The 12,787-nt window shown below is 35.7% G+C and overlaps 1 protein-coding gene across 1 annotated transcript; it reads right to left on the bottom strand.

Annotated features, from left to right (window-relative positions):
• Positions 1-9,652: 9,652 nt before the first annotated feature.
• LOC118924785 (NIPA-like protein 2) lies at positions 9,653-12,438 on the bottom strand. Its single transcript, XM_036909890.2, has one exon. It carries the CDS (start codon positions 12,312-12,314, stop codon positions 11,163-11,165), a length of 1,152 nt encoding a protein of 383 aa, XP_036765785.2. The 5' UTR covers positions 12,315-12,438; the 3' UTR covers positions 9,653-11,162.
• Between the last annotated feature and the right edge of the window lie 349 nt (positions 12,439-12,787).

Raw genomic sequence — 12,787 nt, 5'->3', positions numbered from 1 at the left:
ATATTACATATACAATAATATTAGATAAATACTGAATAAATAACACTGGATAAATATTATAATAATACTAAATCTTTATCAGTTTCCTTCGCACATGTAGGTCTATAGCCCACTAAGAATTTATTTGTGTATGATGTCACAGGGGTCAAGGAATTTTTTCTTTCCTCAAATGGACATCCACTGTCTCAGCACACTTATTGAAAATAGCATCAGCTTGTCATACTCTGCTGTATTATTTGTGTTATAAAATCATATTCACGTATGAGTTGGTATGTCTCTGGTCTCTCTATTCTGTTAATTAACTGAATTGTCTATCTGCGGTATGACATTGCACTCTCTAAATTACCATAGGCTTTTAACCACTGATGACTGATAGAGCGAGTCTCCCAATTTTGTTTTTTGTTAAGAATTTCTGGATCATTTCCAGACTTTCAAAAAATTATGTCAATTTAGTATCAGCCTGTCAACTTTCATTAAAAAATTAATCTCTTAAGACTTGTGAGTGAAATTGCAATGAACTTAAAAGTCAGTTTGGAAGAACTGGCAAACCTGTACTATTCATTTCTCTAATCCTTAAACATGATGTATGTTTATTTGTAATAATATTTCATAGTTTTGTTACATGTCTTTTGTTAGGTTTATTCCTTAAACTGGATTTTTGATAGAGTTGAAGTTGTTTCTTTGGTTTTCTTTTTAAAATTTTTATTCAATTTATTTAAACTAAAAAAACATAAAAACAGTCCATCCATTTCTCCACCCCCTGCACTGTGCCTCTTGCAACCACTGATCTGTTCTCTATAAGTGAGATCATATGGTATTTACCTTATTTGTCCTTCTCTGTCTGACTTATTGTTCATTCAGCATAATGCCCTTGAGGTCCATCCATATTGTCTCAAATGGCAAGATTTGGATAATATTCCATTTATACACACACACACACACACACACATACATATACATATGTAGATAGATAGATAAATAGAGATAAATCAGTTTCTTTATCCATTCATACCCATTGATGGATACAGGTTTCCTTATATCAGCTATTTTAAAAATTGCTGCAATGAACATGGGTGTATATATCTTTTTGAATTAGTGCTTTCATTTTTTGCAGATAAATGCCCAGAAGTAGAATCAATGGATCATATAGTAGTTCTATTTTTAATTTTTTGAGGTTCCTCCATACTGTTCTCCAGTGTCTGCACCAATACCTGCCCACCAACAGTGCACGAGGGTTCCCTTTTCTCCACATCCCTGCCAACATTTGTTATTTCTTTTCTTTATGAAATAGCCATTCTAACAGATAGGTGGTGATATCTCATTACAGTTTTGATTTGTATCTCTTGATGTTTAATGATGTTAAGCATCTTGTCATGTACCTATTGGCCATCTGTATGTCTTCTTTAGAAAAATGTCTATTCAGATCTTCTGCCCATTTCAAAAAATTGGATTGCTTGTATTTTTTGCATTTGAGTTGTATGAGTTCTTTATATATTTTGGATATTAGCCCTAATCAGATTTTTGATTTGCAATTACTATCTCCCATTCAGTAGATTGCCTTTTCATTTGTTGATGGTTTCCTTTGCTGTGCTTTTTAGTTTGATATAGTCCTGCTTGTTTATCTTTGCTTTTGTTGCTTTTGCTTTTGATGTCAGATTCTAAAAATCATCACCAACACTTATGTCAAGGTTTCTTCTAGGAGTTTTATGGTTTCAGGACTAACATTCAAGTCTTCAATCCATTTTGAGTTAATTTTTGTGTATGGTGTAAGATAGTGGTCCAGTTTCATTCTTTTGCACTTGGCTGTCCAATTTTCCCAGCACCATTTACTGAACAGTCTATCCCTTCCCCATTGTATATTCTTGGCTTCTTTGTCATAAATTCACCATATATTTATGGGTTTATTTCTAGGCTCTCTATTTTTCTCCATTGGTCCATGTGTGGATTTTTTTTGCCAAAAGTTTAGGACAACTACCATAGAAATACTCTAAGAAGTGATTATGGACACCTAATGAATAAATAGAATATCTCATTTATCAATGAATAAATAGAATGTCTTGGCAAATAAGTATAACTTATAAAGAAGAACCAAATAGAAATTTTAGAACTGAATATTATAATAACCAAGAAAAATATTAAATAAATACATAGGCTCAACAGCAGAATGGCTCAAGGGACAGAGGTATAAATCAATGAACTCAATAATATAAAAATAGAAATTAATCAAACTGAACAACAGAGAGTAAATACATTAGAAAAAAATGAACAAAGACTCAGAGATATGTGGGGCTGTAACAAAAGATCCAACATCCATACGATTGGAGTTCCAGAGGAGAGAACAAAGGGTGGAGCTGAAAAAATATTCTAAGATTCAAGGTTGAAATATTCTCAAATTCAGCAAAAGACATACATTTTCATATTCAATAATCTAAGCAAACCCTTAAAAAGGAAAATATGAAAAAATACATGGCAAGACACATCGTAGTCAAATTTCTGAAAACTAAAGACCAACCCAATTTTGAAAACAATGAGATAGAAACAAAACATTACCTACAGGATGAAAACAAATTAAATTGTAGGATTTCTCATGAGAAACTATGAACAGAAGATGGAAGTGCCATTACATTTTTCTTTATTTTTAATTGAAGTATTTAGTTGATATACAATCTTATGTTAGTTTTAAGTGTGCAATACCTTGGTTCAGCAGTTACCCATATTATTAAATCCTCCCCCAACTAATACAGCTAATAACTGTCAACATAGGAAGATGTTACTGAATCACTGACTATGTTCTCCATGCTTTACTACTATCCTTGCAACCAACGTATATTATGATTGACACTTTTTGTGCCCCTTTATTCTCTTCAATCTCCTCCCCAACCCACCCCAACTCCTCACCCATGGTAACCACCAGTCACTTCTCAGGGTCTATAAGTCTACTGCTGTTTGGATCACTATGTTTTGCTTTGTATTTTTATTCCACAAATAAGTGAAATCGTATGGTATTTTTCTTTCTCCACCTGGTTTATTTCACTGAGCATAATCTCTCTAGATCCACCCATGTTGTTGCAAATGGTAGGATTTCTTTTCTTTTTATGACTGAATAATATTCCATTGTGTATATGTACCACTTCTTCTTTATCCATTCATCTTTTTATGGATGCTTAGATTATTTCTACATCTTGGCTATGGTAAATAATGCAGCAATGAACATAGGGGTGCATATATCCTTTTGAATCAGGGATTTTGTTTTCTTCAGGTAAATTCCTAAGAAGTGGAACTACTGGGTGGAATGGTATTTGTATTTTTAGTTTTTTTAGGAACCTCCATGTGCTTCCCACAGTGGCTGCACCAGTTGACATTCCCACCAACAGTGTAGGAGGGTTCCCATTTCTCTGCATCCTTGCCAGCATTTGTTATTTCTTGTCTTTTGGGTAGTGGCCATCCTAACTGGTGTGAGGTGACATCTCATTGTGGTTTTGATTGCCATTTCCCTGATGAATAGCAATATGGAGCATCTTTTCAGGTGCCTGTTGGCCATTTGTATTTCTTCTTTAGAGAAATGTCTGTTCATGTCTTCAACCCATTTTTTAATTGGGTTACTTGTTTTTTTGGTGTTGAGGTGTATGAGCTGTTTATACATTTTGGAATTAAATCCCTTATCTGATAAATCACTTACAAATATATTCTCCCATACTGTAGGTTACCTTTTTGTTCTGCTGATGGTGTCCTTTGCTGTACCGAAGCTTTTCAGTTTGATGTAGTCCCACTTGTTCATCTTTAATTTTGTTTTCCTTGCCCGAAGAGATGTGTTTAGTAAAAAATTGCTCATACTTATGTTCAAGAGATTTTTGCCCATGTTTTCTTCTAAGAGTTTTATGTTTGATCCATTTCAAGTTTACTTTTGTGTATGGAGTTAGGAATAATCCAGTTTCATTTTTTTGCATGTACCTGTCCAGTTTTCCCAGCACCAATTTTGGAGGAGGCTGTCTTTTCCCCATTGTATATTCATGGCTCTTTTATTGTATATTAATTAACTGTGTATGTGTGGGTTTATATCTGAGCTCTCTATTCTGTTCCATTAATCTATGGGTTTGCTCTTGTGCCAGTACCATATTGTTTTAATTTCTGCAGCTCTGTAAGTACAGCTTGAAGAGAAGGAGTATAATCCCCTCACCTTGTTCTTCTTTCTCAGGATTGCTTTGGCTATTCAGGGCATTTGTGTTTCCATATGAAATTTACAACTATTTGTTCTAGTTCATTGAAAAATGCTTTTGGTATTTTGATAGGGATCGCATTGAATCTAGAAATTGCTTTGGGCTGGATGGCCATTTTGACAATATTAATTCTTCCTATCCATGAGCATGGGATAGATTTCCACTTATTTGTGTCTTCTTTAATTTCTCTCTTCAGGGTCTTATAGTTTTCAGAGTATAGGTCTTCCACTTCCTCGATTAGGTTTATTTTTATGGTTTTCATTCTTTTTAATGCAATTGTAAATGGAATTGCTTTTTGATTTCTCTTTCTGCTAGTTCACTGTTAGTATATTGGGATGCAACAGATTTCTGTGTATTAATTTTGTATCCTGCAACTTTGCTGAATCCAGTTAATAGTTCAAATAGTTTTTTGGTGGAGTTATTAGGGTTTTCTATGTATAATGTCATGTCATCTGCAAATAGAGACAGTTCAATTTCTTCCTTACCAATTTGGATTCCTTTTATCTCTTTGTTGTCTGATTGCCATGGCTACGACCTCCAGTACTATGTTGATAAAAGTGGTGAGAGTGGACATCCTTGTCTTGTTCCTGATCTTAGAGGAAAACGTTTCAGCTTTTCTCAAGTAAGTATTGATGTTGCCTGTGGGTTTGTCATATGTGGCCTTTATTATGTTGAAGTATTTACCTTCTATGCACATTTTGTTGGGAGTTTTTACCATGAATGGATGTTGAATTTTGCTAAATGCTTTTTCAGCATCTATAGAGATGATCATGTGGTTTTTATCCTTCTTTTTGTTAGTGCGGTGTATGATGTTGATTGATTTATGAATGTTATACCATCCTTGCATCCCTGGAATAAATCCCACTTGGTTATGATGGAGGATTGTTTTGATATATTTTCTAATTTGATTTGCTTATATTTCATTGAGGATTTTTATAGCTATGTTTATCAGGGATATTGGTCTATAAATTTCTTTTTTTGTGTTGTCTTTGCCTGGTTTTGGTATTAGAGTGATGCTGGCCTTATAGAATGAGTTTTGAAGTATTCCCTGTTATTTTATGTTTTGAAATGGTTAAAGAAGGATGGGTATTAACTCTTTTTTGAATGTTTGGTAGAATTCAGCTGTGAAGCCATCTGCTTCTGACTATATTTTTGTTTGATGGCGGCATTTTGATTATCAACTCAATTTCATTTCTAGTGATTACTCTGTTCAGATTTTCTGTTTCTTACTGGGGCATTTTGGAAGTTTTTATTTTTCTAGGAATTTTCCATTTCTCCTAAGTTTTCCAGTTGATTAGTGCAATATTTCATAGTATTCTCTAATAATTCTTTGTGCTTCTGTGGTATCTGTTGTGACAATTCTTTCTTGATTTCTGTATTTGTTTATTTGTGTACTCTCTTTCTTCTTGATAAGTCTCACTATGGGTTTATTTATTTTATTTTTCTTAAAGAACCAGCTCTTAGTTTCATTAATTTTTCTTTTGTTTTATTCTTGTCTATTTTATTTATTTTTGCCCTGATCCTAATTATGTCCCTCCTTCTACTAACTTTGAGATTAATTTGTTCTCCTTTTTCTAATTTCTTTAATTATGAGTTTAGACTGTTTGCTTGGGATTTTTCTTGTTTCTTGGGGTAGGCTTGTATTGCTATGTATTTCCCTCTTAGAATGGCTTTTGTGGCATATCACAAATATTGGACTGTTGTATTTTTGTTTTCATTTGTTTCCATGTATTGCTTGATTTCTGTTTTATTTTGTTTATTGATCCATTGATTATTGAGAAGCATGTTGTTTAGCCTCCATGTATTTGTAGGGTTTTTTTTCTTTGTGCAATTCATTTTGAGTCTTATACCGTTATGGTCTGAGAAGATGCTTGATACAATTTTTAATATTTTTTAATTTACTGAGGCTCTCTTTTTGACCTAGTATGTGATCTATTCTGGAGAAAGTTCCATGTACACTTGAGAAAAATATGTATCCTGCTGCTTTTGAGTGGAGTGTTCTGTAGATGTCTGTTAAGTCCATCTGATCTAATGTATTGTTCAGTGCCTCTGTTTCCTTACATATTTTCTGTCTGGTTGACCTGTCTATTGATGTGAGTGGTGTGTTAAAGTCTCCTACAATGAATGTGCTGCAATCTATTTCCCCTTTTAATTCTGTTAGTATTTGTTTTACATATTTAGGTGCTGTGTTGGGTGCATAGATTTTTATAATTGTTATATCCTCTTGTTAGACTGACCCCTTTATTATTATGTAATGTCCTTCTCTGTCTGTTGTTACTTTCTTTGTTTTGAAATTTGTTTTGTCTGATATAAGTACTTCTACTCCTGCTTTTTTCTCATTTTTTTTTTTTTTGCATGAAATATCTTCTTCCATCCCTTCACTTTTAGTCTGTATATGTCTTTGGGTCTGAAATGAGTCTCCTGTAGACAGCATATAGATGGGTATTGTTTCTTTATCCATTATGTGACTCTTTGTCTTTTGATTGGTGCATTCAGTCCACTTACATTTAAGGTAATTATCGAATCATATGTGTTTACTGCCATTTTATTAATTGTTTTCTGGCTGTTTTTATAGCTCCCCTCTGTCTTCCTGTCTTATACTTTCTCTTGTTGTTTGACAGTTTTCCTTAGTGTTGTGACTGGGTTTTTCTTTTTTAATTTTTTGTGTATCTATTATATGCTTTAGGTTTGTGGTTACCAAAAGTTCAAGGATAGCTTCCTGACTATATAACAATTTATATTAAGTTGATGGTTGTTCTATTTCAAATGTGATCTAAAAGTACGTTTTTCTTCCTCTTCCACACTTTTTGTATTAGATGTCATAATCTGCATTTTTTTCTGTATTCCTTGGTTGATTTTATGTATAGTTGTTTTTGCTACTTCTATTTTAATTTCATACTTGCTTGGTAATTAATTGGTTTACTGCCTTTACTGTGGGTTTATTTTCACTGGTAAAACTATTTAGCCTTAGGAACATTTCCATCTACAGCAGTCTCTTGAACAGACCTCCCATTGCTGGCAAGTCTTCCAAACTGCCACCTCTTCATTGGGTCTTATTGCAACCAGCAAACATGCCTGTCCTCCACAAGCAGCAGGAGTCTCATCCTCCCAAAGTTTTCCAACTGTCCTGGTGTTCTGACATGCTACTCACCAGAAACCAGTGCAATATGTTCTTGTGCACCAGGAGCAGCTCTCCAGGGCCAGCTGTGCAGAGTTCCTGAGTGCCTATCCCCTCCCCACTCTGTTCCTCTTCCTCCCACCTGTGGGCTGGTATGGGGGAAGGGCTTGGGTCCTACTTGATCACAGGTCTGCCACTTTACCTTTGTCTGTGTGAGCTTCTTTTCTTCCCCAGGTGTAGGTGGTTTGTTCTGAGTCTTCAGGTCATTTTCAGGTTTAGGTATATTTGCTATAGCTGCTTTCTTGGTTTGTGGGAGGTTTCCACCTTGCCTTCCCACTGTGTCATCTTTTTTTAGGTCTTCATTTTTCAAGTTGAAATAAAAGCTGCAGGTTCAGAATCCTATACCTTGTGAAATTATCCCTCAGGAATGAAAAGGAAATCTAGACATCCTGCATTGAAAGTAAACTAAGAGAATTTTCACCAACTGACCCTAAAAGAACAGTTAAAGGAAGTTCTCTAAATAAAAAGGGAACATGTTCATAAGGAATATTTGAAGACTATTTGAAGAAAGAACAGAGCAAGAACAAAAATATGGGTAAATGCAATATACTTGACTTCTCTTGAGTTTCCCAGATCCCTTGATGGTTGGTGTAGTATACTAAATGTATATAGAGGAAATATTTGAGGGGTTCATATGTATATAAGGGAGGACAAAGAGATATAAAGAGATGTAAGAGATGTAAGATTTCTATACTTCACTCAAACTGGTAAAATGTCAACACCAGTAAATTATAAGTTATGTATATATAATGTAGTGCCTAGAGTAATCACAGAAACGTCATACAAAGACATAGTTCAAAAACATTATAGAGAAATCAAGAGGCAGTTCTAAAAAAATGCTCAAGTAGCCCCAAGAAAAACAGAGAACAAGAAATATCAAAAAATAAAATGACAAAGTTAAGCCCTAACATATCAATAATTACACTGATTGTAAATGGTCCACATACAGCATTTAAAAAACAGAGACTGACAGGGTGGATTAAATAATATGACCCAAATATACACTAAAAAAGAAATACATTTTCATTATGTCATACATAGGTTGAAAGTTAAAGTGTATATATGATGAAAATCTTAATAAAAGGAGAGCAGGGGTGGCTATGTTAATAACAGATAAATTAGACTTATAAGTAAAACAAAAATTACCAGAGACAGAAAGGGAAGTTATGTAATGATAAAAAGTTCATTCACCAAGAAGACATAATGATCTTAAATAGAAATGCAACAAAAATAGAGCTGGTGAAAAATGTGAAGGAAAAACTTACAGAAATGAAAGGAGATAAAAGCATATCCACAGTTACAGTAGAAGATGTTAGTACTCTCAACAACTGGTAGAATAACCAGACATAAACAATTATATAGAAAAACACAACACCACCATCAACCAACAAGATTTAATAGACACTTAGGTAATACTCCACAATAATAGAATACATTCTTTTCAAGAGCCTCATAAACATATTTCAAGGTCGACCATATCCTAGGCAATAAAACAAACTTCAGTAAGTTGAGAAATATGGAAAGAATACAGAGAATTTTTTCTGACCTCAATGAAATCAAACTAGAAATTGATAATTAAAAGGTAATAAGAAAATCTCTAAATACTTATAAACAACATATTTCTAAATCATCCATGGATTAAGTAGACAATCTCAAGAAAAATTTAAAAGGATATTGAAGCGAATGAAAATATAGCATATCAATATCTGTGGGACACAGCTAAGGTAGTGGTGAGAGGGAAATGCTTTTATTATAAAAGAGGGAAAGTCTAAAATCAATGATCTAAGTTTTCACCTCGAGAAATTGAAAAAGAAGAAAATAAATCTGTAGAATGCAAAAAGGAAAGACATAATAAAGAGTTGAGCAGAAATAGGTGCAAATGAAAACAAAAAACCAATAGATATTCAATAAAAAGAGTAGTTGAAAAGTTTCACTCTGTACGTAAAAGACTGTAAAGAGTATGGAAGGGCAAGCTGCAGAGTGGAAGTAATTTTTGTCAATGTATTAAACAAACAATTCAGTAAGGTTTGGACAAAAGGCACAGACATTTCATTGCAGAGCACAGACAATTAAGCACATGAAAAGATGTTCAACATCATTAGCCATTAGGGAGATACAAATTAAAACTACAATGAGGTGTCACTGTACACCTATCAATATAGTAACACCAACACTAGTAAGGATGTGGTGAAACTGTATCACTTACTTACACAGTGCTAATAGAAATGTAAAATGTTACTGTAAAAGAGTTGTGTGATTTCTTTTTTTTTTTTTTAATTATAAGACTTTTATTTGAATTAAGGGGACAATTTCCACAATGGCAAGAATTGTTACCACGAGTTCAAAAACCAGACATGGGCTCTAGGCTATTATTCATACATTGGTGATGGATTCAAATCTCCCCTTTGTGGCCACGTTTGGCTGGTCAGAAGTGCAATTATGACAAAGAAAGACTTGAAGCAGCTCAGCTTTGGTCTCAGTACCTCTGAGTTAAACAACCTATACAAATGCAAGACAGCTGCTCTAACAGTATGGTACTGGCATGTCAGAAGTGACCTGAAGGTTTTGAACTGTCGTTAAGGATAGGACCTATTATTTGATGTTAGTTACAATGAAGATTAGTTCTTTTCTTCTCATTTAAATATTAGGTAGATCATAAACAACAGATATGATTATGGACTCTACCTGCAAATGGGTCTTAGTAGACATATGTGACTAATAGCACCAGAAAAGCCAGGGTACAGGAGCACCTGCCTTCCCCTCTAGACTCAGAGACCACCTGGCTAGGTGCTGTGTCTACAGACTGAAAATGGCTGAAATCCAGTTTCCTAATCATAACTATCCTTTTACTTAAAAGAATTTATAAAGCTTGAGATAATGACTTGGGGAAGAAATAGTGTGTTAGTGAAAATGTCACTAAGAATATAAACACAATTTTTGAGACTTGTGTTGAGAGTTAAAACATATAAACCCACTTGATAAATTATAAGCGCTAAACAAATCCAGGCAGTAGGATATGCAGTTTCCAGTTTCAAGTTAAGTATAATAGGACCATACAGCTGAATAAGATGTCATCATTCTATATTTTTATTTTAAAAAACTGGTCCTACTTCTTAATTCTTTCCTTTCTCAATCTTAAAAAGTCCACTAGCCAAGGGCCTTTAGTTTTGGTATGCGCCATCACAGACTGCCACTTACAAGTACTACTTTTTAAAGACACCCTCAATTTTCAAAGGATGGTTGTTAGAGGGCTAGTTTTCAGAAAAGGTGATTCACCATTCTAATTCAGGAACAGAAAGGTGAGATCTTTATGAGAGGCTCATAAAAGATGTCTTAGGAAAAATGAATGTTCTCAAACCCTTGGTTCAGGAGTGGGATTGTAGGGTGAAGTGTTTCTTTAAATCAAAGCAACTGACACTACAAGCCGTGTGGGGAAAGCAGCCTATGTGTTCTGCAGCCAAATCGTGAATGCACATTTTTGTGTGACATTCCTGCTTGGCTTGCCAGGCTCTAATGAAGACCTAGATGGTTAGACGATCACTGGGGAGAGGTCCAGGGTGCGGGGAACACTTCACATTACATTCCACGAAAATATTAGTCTGTCAAAGCCTAAGAAGGCCCTGATGGTCCATAGGAAGGGGGTGGGGTAAAGGACTGACTAATGCTAGCACATGTCAGTGTAAAATAGCTGCTGACACAAACTGAACACGTGCAATCTTTTACAAAGGTGGTCTGAGTAGCAGGCCAACAGCCATCCCTCTGGCATTCTAGACCTCTTTCTTCTCTCCACTTTGGCTCTTTGTTGAGTCACTTTCATTAGGCAAAGTTCCATAGGATAAGCCATCTGAATCTGGTTGTATTTTGTCCAACATTTGTTTCCCAGGAATATTTCCAAAATCAATGTAAGATTGTGGCAGATGTTTCTTTTCTCGATTTCTTGTGACCAAAAACACACCAAGGAATGACAGAAAACACCCAAAAAGATAGATAAATACAGTGAGAAAAGCTGCTCCAAGGAATTCCTGATAAAATATGATACCTGCAATAATGGCACTGGTTGTAAAGAATATGTGGTTCACTGGCACCACCATCGTTGTATTGTAGAGTTTCGTGGCTTGATTCAGGAACTTGACTTGGAAAACACAAGATGCTATCATGACGATAAACATGATATAGAAGATGGGATAAGTTAGTTGCATTTTATCCGTCACAGAAAATGTGATCATGCCTGAGACGGCTTTTCCTGAAATAACAGTCAATGAGGCTAGAAGTGCCACCAGGGTTAGCAGAATCACAATGTGCTTCATTCCTTTTCTTTTATGAAAATACAGGAGAATGCAGAAAGCTAGTATTTCTAAAATCACAGAGATGAGGAACTGCCAGCCAACAAAGTAATACTGTACTGTTCTTGCAGAGATAGACTGAGTTATATTGGGAGCAAAGTTCACCAATAAATATGTTCCTGCAAATGCCAATGTCATGCCTAGCAAATCTGAGGCTCTCAAATTTTCTTTCAGAAACACAACAGAAATAACGGCACTACCTGTAACAGACATACAGCCTAATGGAGGGATGAGAGTAATGGAGGCAAATCCATAGGCTGCAAAGTTTCCAGTCTCTCCTACGGCTATCAGTAGGATCCCACCCCACCACAACACACTCCTGAAGAATGGCCTCTGGTGTTCTTGGTGGACGAGATGCAGATGAGAATATTTCTGAATATTTAGGGAAATGCTGATTACCAAGTTTCCTAAAATGGCCAGCAAAACTCCAAAAAGGTGAATCTGGTTCCTGCGGTACCACGCGCCCGAAAGGGAGGTGTTGCCGGCGCCGAGCGCCCCGTACGTGAAGTTCCGCGACAGCTCGTCCAGGGCGGCCGAGGCGGCGTCCCCCGGGCCCCAGGGCGCCCGCGCCGCCATGAGGTCCGCTCCCGGAGCTCCGGCTCCGGCTCCGGCTGGCCTGCGACGCCCCGGGAGGAGGCGCGCCCCGCCGAGGCCGCGCCCGGGCCGCGCCGGAGCCACTTCCTGCCGGGTGCCCGGCGAGGCGGGCACCGAGGCCCTGATTTCTTAATAAACCAAATATGCAACTACCAAATAACCCATTTATGCATCCCTATTCCAGAAAAATAAAAACTTATTTTTATATAAGGATGTATACACAAATGTTCATAGTATCCAATTTTATTCATATCAGCCCCAAACTGAAAACAATCTAAATGTCTTTCAAAGGGTGGATGGTTAAACATCAATCCATGGAATACTATTTAGTAATAAAGAGGAACAAACGGTAGATGATTGCAAATACTTGAATCCATCTCCAGAGAATTATTCTGAGTAAAGAAGAGCCAATCCCCAAAGATTACATACTGTATGATTCCATTTATATACCACTC

The sequence above is a fragment of the Manis pentadactyla genome, chromosome 14 (genome assembly GCF_030020395.1).
Source record: "Manis pentadactyla isolate mManPen7 chromosome 14, mManPen7.hap1, whole genome shotgun sequence".
Taxonomy (NCBI): Eukaryota; Metazoa; Chordata; class Mammalia; order Pholidota; family Manidae; genus Manis; species Manis pentadactyla.
Note: the sequence above shows the minus strand (reverse complement) of the source record. Positions and strands in the feature narration are given on the sequence as shown.

Coding starts and splice junctions, on each gene's coding strand:
- LOC118924785 (XM_036909890.2), bottom strand. CDS start 12,314: ATGGCGGCGCGGGCGCCCTGGGGCCCGGGGGACGCCGCCTCGGCCGCC.